Source organism: Chaetura pelagica, unplaced genomic scaffold (assembly GCF_000747805.2).
Source record: "Chaetura pelagica isolate M959 unplaced genomic scaffold, ChaPel_1.0 scaffold963, whole genome shotgun sequence".
Taxonomy (NCBI): Eukaryota; Metazoa; Chordata; class Aves; order Apodiformes; family Apodidae; genus Chaetura; species Chaetura pelagica.
This window is the reverse complement of record NW_009952705.1, coordinates 1,014,654-1,023,262: the sequence shown is the minus strand read 5'-3', so window position 1 is coordinate 1,023,262 and position 8,609 is coordinate 1,014,654. Positions and strand designations below refer to the sequence as shown.

The 8,609-nt window shown below is 41.1% G+C and overlaps 1 protein-coding gene across 1 annotated transcript in view; it reads right to left on the bottom strand.

Moving 5' to 3' along the window:
• Nucleotides 1-8,609, bottom strand: part of SMARCE1 (SWI/SNF related, matrix associated, actin dependent regulator of chromatin, subfamily e, member 1) — a 13,805-nt gene that overhangs the window by 2,046 nt on the left and 3,150 nt on the right. The window contains exons 3-7 of the mRNA XM_009994212.1: nucleotides 6,453-6,533; nucleotides 5,216-5,347; nucleotides 3,662-3,833; nucleotides 1,004-1,176; nucleotides 7-29 (exon numbers count right to left, since the gene is read on the bottom strand). Of these exons, the coding sequence (XP_009992514.1) occupies nucleotides 7-29; nucleotides 1,004-1,176; nucleotides 3,662-3,833; nucleotides 5,216-5,347; nucleotides 6,453-6,533 (581 nt within the window). The remainder of the gene's footprint in view (nucleotides 1-6; nucleotides 30-1,003; nucleotides 1,177-3,661; nucleotides 3,834-5,215; nucleotides 5,348-6,452; nucleotides 6,534-8,609) is intronic.

Sequence of the window (8,609 nt, the reverse complement as noted above, 5' to 3'; positions counted from 1 at the left end):
ATTTGCAGCAGCTCAGCCTCCAGTTTACGCTGGAAAGGAAACAAAGGGTAAGAACTTGCCTGTGGAATTAATCTGAAGAACTGGGCAGAGCTTAGAGCTACACATAGAAAGACTCAGAACAGTATTTTCAGGTATATCCGTATGATAAACATCCTTATGCCCTCCTTACCCAGTAGGTAAGTTGTTCATATGGAAAATTATGAACAATAAATGGGTCTCTGCAGTAATTCAGGACTGCTTTGCCATGTTATAAATGAAAAACTAACTGTACTTCAGGTGAATCTTCCAGCTTAAAATACTTGCTTTCACATTGTACACCCTGTAGGTGTATATACACACACACAAATGACATTCTTTCATACAGAAATCCCATGGTTCAAAGGAAGGGAGGGATACCACCCTCCTGTGCACCCCAAATCTTATTTTGTTAATTAAAAAAAGGGAACAAATTTCTCATTCCGGTCTCTTAATTTTTCTGCACCTCCATGTCCACTGACTGTCCTGGCAGGGCTCTGTTGTTAACATGTTTGTTTGTAAAACACAGGCATGTGCCTGGTCAGAGCTGGGTGATTCCACTAGATTCCCTTATATGCATTTAACTTCCAATGAAAAGTGTTAGAATAGGGATGATTTACTGTAATAAAGAATCATTACAAACAGGACTACAAGTCATAAGCCACCTGAAAGTCCCAACTCTACCTGTCCTCATAAAACAGGAGAGTCACCCTACAGACAGAAGGGTTCTGAATAATGAAGAGATGGCAATAATATGAAGATATCCTAGGGAACAGAATACAGTTTAACATGATTCTCAAGAACAAAATGGCAGAGAAGGTGAAGTCTCACATCTTGCAACTCCCCGAAAGCCCAGAGATGAGCTGCTGGAGCGTGCAGAGCATTAACACCCAACACGAACAGTCACGTATGAGATCAAGTGATGCGAGACTTGGACCACAGCCCAGCACCCTTATGTTTTAGCTGCCTTCACAGAATTTATCTTTACCTGATGAACCATCAAGGACTGAACCTGGCGTTTAAGAACTTGCATCCTGGCTGTGGTGACAACGGAGCGGACATCGGGGACGACGCTTTCGCTTAGGATCTCACTGATGAGCCGGTGGTTCCTCTGGAACCGAGCGGTCGCCGTGTGCTTCATGGAGAACCCGTCATCGTAGTCTGGAACGAGGAGAAGAGCAGCTGCTTCAATTCCATAACATGGGGACCAAGCCCAGTGACACTGTACCCACAATACCCCTCATTTAAAAACAAAGCCAGTTGCTGCCACATCACAAAGTTGATGCTGACAAATATCATTGGATGATCAGACGAGACAATACAAGGCCAAGACGCCCTCACCCAGTGCAGCTCCATCACCAATAGATGTTACATGCCTTTCCCACATGTCTGAAATTTGGACTGATCTAGTTATTTACTGTGCTGCTTTCCACTTTTCCAGAGCAAGAGGGACTTAATGCACCAAATAAAACAACCCATTCCCAGTTATCGCGGTACCAGAACAAGATCCAACGCAAAAGCCCAACAGGAGTTGACTCCTATACAAACAAATGTTGTAGCATAAATCAAAGAGATTTATTATTTGAAATCCTGAAGAATGAAATCTTGAAGCAGTGAGACATGTTTATGCATCACTGAAAATTCAGAATAATGTATTAATATCCAATTTTTGTAACTTTTTTTGGTAAATAGTTCTCTAAAAAACAGTTACTGAAAAAAACACACTTCAGGAGAAAAAGCACACAAGCACATAGTTCAGGTGCTGGCGTACTTAGAAGCTGCTTGCAGAGAAAATACATTTTAAGCCAAACAGGAACTAAACTGTCTTGTCTGACAGGGATCTAAAGGATTAACTACAAAGTTCTAAGAATATTTCAGGTCCAGTATTTGTTTTTTTCTCTCTAGCCAAGTTAAAAATGCTTCCAGTTTACAGCAAGACACTGAACTTTGACAATTTTAATCTAGTGACAGATTTTAACGTTAACAACAGCATTATGAATTGTACTAGGCACTCATTTTAAAAGTAAAATTCAGTTTGATGCCACAAAGCAGAACAAAAGAACATGTCTTTCCATATCTAGTAGCATGCAAAGGCTTCCAGCCCATAGAGGACAGAAATCTTCCTATGCTGTGACTTTCTATATTTCTTCAAGGAAAGCAGACAAAGCCTTTCAACAGAATGAAATCAAACCAGTGTCTGCAGATTTGGAATCAAGAACCTAGCTACAAAACAGACACACAAACCTCAAGCCAAACTAATTAAAATCTAAAGCACAGTAATTAAATAGCATTAAGTACTGGTGAAGAAACAAACTTGAAGAAACCTCTGTGAGTATAATTCATATTTAGTTGAGTATTAAGATGTTAAGCAAAAAGTATGAACTATCTTCTGGAATGATGTCAAGTAGAAAAGACCAGAAGTCGAGTTTATTTTACATCAAGTTTTCCTGATGGAGATTAGTATCCAACTATTCTCAGAAATCCTAAAGAGGACCCTAACATACCATTGCCAGGGAATATTACCAAAGAAGATAACTAGTTTAACAAAAGTTTTCATCTGCTTTATTTAAAAGTGTTTGGTTCAACTGCTCATTGAGGTCCCTGATTAAACAAAGAGAGAAAACCAGTGAGCAGAGGATAGATTTGTGAGAGCAAGTACTAATCCAATTGATCTCCTTAAAGTTGTGCCTTTGTCATCTTGGCAAGATTCCTTTTATGCTACAAATTCTGGATCCTCCTGACATGTAGGCTGGGACAGAAGCAGCATTTCTGTCCCTAAAAACTTGCTGTTATGCCCCAGGTGTGACCAGCAGCAACTTGGGGCTCCTGCAGCCACTTCTGGCCCAGGGGGCACAGAGCAGCTGAAGTCCCCAGGCTGGTGCTCCTGGAGCACTCCATGTATTTACATACATTCTGCAGTCGCCTCACAGTGGGAAAAGTGCTGTTTGCCATGAGCTTTATCTCAGGGGTGTGCTTTTGTAAGGGGGAAGAAAAAAAAGGGTGTAACTAAGTACATTTTTAATCCTCAGGTTTCAACAAGTACTTGGTCATGAATTCAAAAGCAGACATCAGGTGTACAAGGCTGGGTTTTCCCACTGGGTGGGGTGCCTTCCCTTGCAGTCAAATAAACTTGCAGAATTTTCTCATCAACTTGTCAACGGCAAAGGTAACTTCTTTCCTAAACAATCTAAAGTGACAGTTGCTGATTACATTCAAAGTTCAAGTGCTCTCAATCATACCAGAACTCTGCCTGTCAGAATTATGGGCATCTGGTAATAAAGCACAAAATTCCATTCAAGCTGGACTAAATCAGGCATCAAAGCCATTCATAATGCACACGTTAAAGCCATTAACAGAACTCTAAGACTTATTTGAACAGCATTGCTTCACACATCATTAAGGATTGGAATGACTTTTGCCAGTGGTTTGCCACCTGAGGTTTTGGAAACGAGACCAAGACATCTGTCAGCTGTAGGAAATAGAGGGAAAATCAGAGCTAAAGGTGCCAGGACAGCAAGGCACCTGAGTCATGTGAGGCATTGAGTCATGCACTGCTGGTTCTCCTTGTCTGATTGATGTCAGCTCCTCTCTCCTGTCAGTCTGTAAGGAGCCTGTGGCCCTGCTGGGCGTACTCCTGCCATCTTACCATCGGGGTCCTCTGCGGGCTGGATGCTCATGTAGGGCTCCCCCTTCTCCATGCGCGACTGCCGCTGCCTGCTCTCCTCCTCCAGCGCCGCCTCGGCGCGGCTCTTGGCGTTGATGTAGGCCAGGTATGCTGGGGAGTTGTGGTAGGCCTTCATGGACTCATTGTACTCTATCTGAAATGTGACCAATATGGTTTGAGTGCACCATGGGATGGCTTCAGACTTGACACAACCGCTGCCTGTGCAAGTCAGACTGTAGCTACACAGGCACAGCTATTCTCAGTCAGCTGGCTGACACACTGACCATATTCTCTCAGTCTTTAAGAATTACAACTACTTCCTCAGTCATTCATGTTTTCAAAACACTAGCTGGGCTTTGATTCTGATTTCTTCTCTTTCCTCATGCCAGTATGTCATGAACCAGTTTTCAAAACAACCTATGATTTTTCCAGCCTTTGATCCATCCCTGCACTGGGATGATACAGAATGCTGCAGCCAGACTACTGTCTCCTCCTGGTAGCAGGACTGCATCTCTATTTTCACCTTCTTTGAAGTATTTTTCCTTTTGAATTGCTTTCTTTAATCTCACTTTTAAAATTTGCCAGGTCTAGATTCTGTAAAGTGATTTGAGGTATTTCCAATGAAAAGTGAGATATAATCTACAATATTGTTAAAAGTACCTAAATGTCTTGTTTTCTTTATACTGAGGACTGGAATCCTTCTACCTAGGCACTGTAAAAACAAACAAGATGGCCCCTGCCCCAAGGAGCTTACAATCTAAACATCATTACCAAGTTAAAAAATATAATTCCTTGTTTTCTTTTCCCCCAACTAAGAGCATCCAGCTTTGAAGTGCTTCTCTATTGGCTTGGAATAAAACCAGCTTGGATTTGACCAGGTTATACACAGCCTCAGATGCCTACCAGGTTTAAACACATCACAGCAGCTGGACAATTTTACCTTTATAGGTTAAGATCACAGTAACAGTCTTGTAAAGGTCCTCAGCACTTACCAGCCTAGACACCAGGTAGCTGTCATCTTTTGTCATGAAGGTCAATAAAACCAAAACCACAAGAAAACCCTAAAAGTGGTAGCATTTTTCTATTAAGAAACAAAACACTATGTCATAGCGTGGAGTTACACCAGATCACACCATGAAAACCAAACCCTACGTGACTGGAAGTCTTTTATGAACATGTTCATGACAACAGCAGTAGTTGCAGAGCACCAGTTTTGAAAGAGGATTTTTGGTGTTGAGACAATCTTTTCAATACTGATGTTGTACAATCAAATCCATTCATTAATCAGTTAAAATCGACACTCAATTATAAATACTTCATTTGGAATTAGGTCTAAAAACTGACCAGTCACAGTTGATGTAAAGTTATTTTAAAAAAAAATCTAAAAGACGTGTCAGGACACACTTCCATTTAAGTTACATACAGGGGTCTCGTGAGTGCCTCATACACCACTGCATGGGTAAGATGAATTTTTCTTCTCAGACCAGTTCCTAGAAGAATCAGCTGTAATAAACATCCCAGATTTCTTCCATTTACCTTTTCAGCTTCATATTCATTCAAATACTCTTGCTTCTCTTCATCAGTGAGATCTCGCCACATTCCTCCAATAATCTTGCCAATTTCCCATAACTTCAAATCAGGATTGGACGCCTTCACTTGGTCCCAGACCTTAACAGAAACAGCTGGAGCTTTACTAATGATATCTAAATACTTCCAAATTAAACATTTTATATTGTCATCTCAGTGTTCTTTCTGGAATCACCATGAAAAACAGGATTAAGTTAGGAATGAGTCTGGCTAAACTATCTCGATTATTTTCTGGGGCAGGAAGTCAGTAGGAAGCCATGTACTGAAACAGGCAATTGCTGAAATGGCTCTGGTTTCATGAGAATATTGCCTTTAACCCTCTTAATTCTCTTCTTAAATGCACATCGCTGCATCTCTGGGAAAAAAAAAAGGCTACTGAGTAAACACATCCAGCAGTAGGTTACGATAAAGAGCACTGAGCTTTTCAGATCAGAATGTAACATTTCAAATATTTTTTTTCAGTCTTGCTGATCAATTTGAGTTCCAACAAGTTCTGACTCCACCAAAAAAGTTTCTAACATTATGGGGAAAAAAAAAAAGGAGAGAGCTGCCAGTGTTATTTCTTGCTGCGCCACTTGACTTTTTTTTTTGTTGATGCTTTTTTGCCTAAGACAGACATGCTGGCAAAGATACTTTACCAGAAGTGGAAGAATTTCCTTCTGGCTCACCCGCTTCAGACAGGCTGACATGCCCTCCCCATGCCCCATCAGATTTCAGACTCCACAAGAGTCTCTCTCCTACTTTCTGTCAAACGGTTCATAGAATAGCGAAGCAAACGTTGCCACAGGCTAGGTTGGTGAAGGAGAACATGCAAAGTCCACTCATTGCTACTCTTCAGTCCAGCTACAGCACTGTACCAAGCCCAGAACACCGCAAGGAATACTTCCTTTACATAAAAAGGTTCTGTCAGTAAAGTCACAGGCACTTCTGAATGTGGCAGGGCGGATCCTTGTCAGCAGAGTGGTAGTAATTATCATTTTAGTTTCCCCCCAGAAATTGGCAACTGCATGAACAGACTACTGCTGCCTTTATCCTGAAGGACAATGCATCTGTACTTTACAATTCCCTTAAAGAATGTGCAGGCTGTTAGAAGTAAAAGTTTAGAAGCTGAAACTAAGATAATAGCAATTAATTGTTAGCACATACGAACACTGACTCTGTTACTTGTTTGACACTGGATACCCACCTTCCGGCTGTACCTCATGTAGGGCATCAGGGGCTTGTCTGGGGGTTTGGGGGGCTTTGGAATGGTAATACCAGAGGAAGCCTATAAAAGAACCGGATAAATCCATTTGTTAATGTGATCACTAGACAGTTTCCACATAGACCAGCTTTGGAAAACACTCATTCTTGTGCAGTTAACACAAAGAACCTACACCCTGATACACCCACCCAAGATAAAACAAGCAACATTGCAAAAAAAGCCTAAACTGTGAAGAGGTGCTAATTACAGCTGCTCTTCACAGTGATATTTTCCTATATAAGTTTGTCCTTCTATCTGTAACTTTAGAGAGTTGTAACTAGATAAATCTTCAAAAGGGCTCCACAGTCTTAAAACTGATCTACACAGCTTAGCAGTTTCCATGGAAACACTAAACCTAGCAGGTTGCTCTTCTCACTTCTGATGAGCAATTTATTGTGTCTGTTTTGACAAGCTTACTGTGGAGACTCTACAGGTAAAAGAGACAAGAAGAATGCTTAAGATAATTAAGTTAGAGATATATTTTCATTTTAAAATAATTTTAGCAATATATTTGTCTGCAAGATTTGTCGGTGGTAATTTAGAGCCAATTGAGCTACCCATTGTAGAAAGGTAACCCCATGCAACTGATCTGTCCCTGTGCGCAGCGTTTGCATCCGAGCTGTACGTAACTCTCCAAACCAGGCTGCAACATCCCTGTGTGCTCTTGTCTCCCTCAGGTTTGTACAGTTAAGCCACTGCTGGCACCAAGCAGGACCCTGAGCACCAAGTGCTGCTGATGGAAAGTTGCTGCATCCCCTTGATCTACAAAAAACCCAAGAGGATTTTCTCCTAAAATGCAGTGACATTCCAGTCCCTGTCAACTGCAGGCTTAGGAAACCTCTGCTCTTCAAGCTCTTGCACAGGTGAGGAGTTATCTTGGATTAAGTGGGAACATTTTCAGAAAAATATGAAGCAGTTTCAAGATCTGTCAGGGCTACAGCCAGAGATAGACAAGTACAGATCTGGCCAAGCAGGCTCATGCTTAGTGTTCAGCTTTCAAACTGGTATTTTTTTCTTTTGCTGTATTTATGGAGCTCTATGAAACAATGCATACAGAACTGTGTATAAATAATGTACATGAGATATATGCATTACCAAAATGTATACAGAGATACACATACAGATGGATTGGAAAAACATTAACGGAAATTGTTTAATGCTTTTAAATTAACAGGAATTTAAAGACACCATACATATATTGATATATGCATGGCTGAGAAGGCTGTATATGCTCATGACATACAGAAACAATGAAAGTTCTCAGACAAAACCCAATTTATTATTGTGTTAGGGAAAAAAGTCTGTGTTCAGATAGTACATTCAGTTAAGTTCCAGCTTGTACAGGAAAGGCCTTTTCTGTGTTTTAACAAACCAGATGAACTTCATCTATGAAGTCTGAAAGACCTGTATGAGAGGTGTAAAAAGGGCACACTTCCTTAAAGCACCATATATTTGCTCCTTGAGAAATCTTTCTTTCCACCACAGTTCCAAACTAATCAGATCAAGCCTATTTATGTGAAAGCAGCTGACACCTCTCTCATCACTTGACTCCATCTCTCACTTTGTTCACTCCATGAAAAATGAATGTAACATCCATTTTCCAAAAGCTGACAGAGTACAATAGACCAGAGAGGATTCTATTTTATTATCATCACACTTTCACTGAAAAAATAAGTTTCTGAACTCAGGACTTTGCAGTAATTACCAGACTAAGACTGGAAAGAAAAATAAGGGTATGGCCCAACAGTATGATGCAACTAACAACAACCTCCACTTGGCAAAATATTCTTCCTTGTATCTGTGTCAACAGACCTCAAAATGAGCAGTTCCCTCCCTCCAGGAATTTGTGCCCACGCTGCAGAAGCTCCCCTAAGCATGCAGTGGTCACTGCAGACCACACAAGTCTGTCCGTGGAGCTCTGCATCATTCCCCAGTACCGCAGTTTTGCCCTGCTGAGTAGAAGTCCGTTCTCCTGCAAAAAGTTTCAGAGTGAAGAGGAAGGGGGTAGGGGTGGGGAGTAAGAATCAGAAGTAACTTTTTGTTCTATAAGGAAGTGGCAGCAGCCAAGACTCAGGAGAACCTGACTCTAAAGCCAATTCT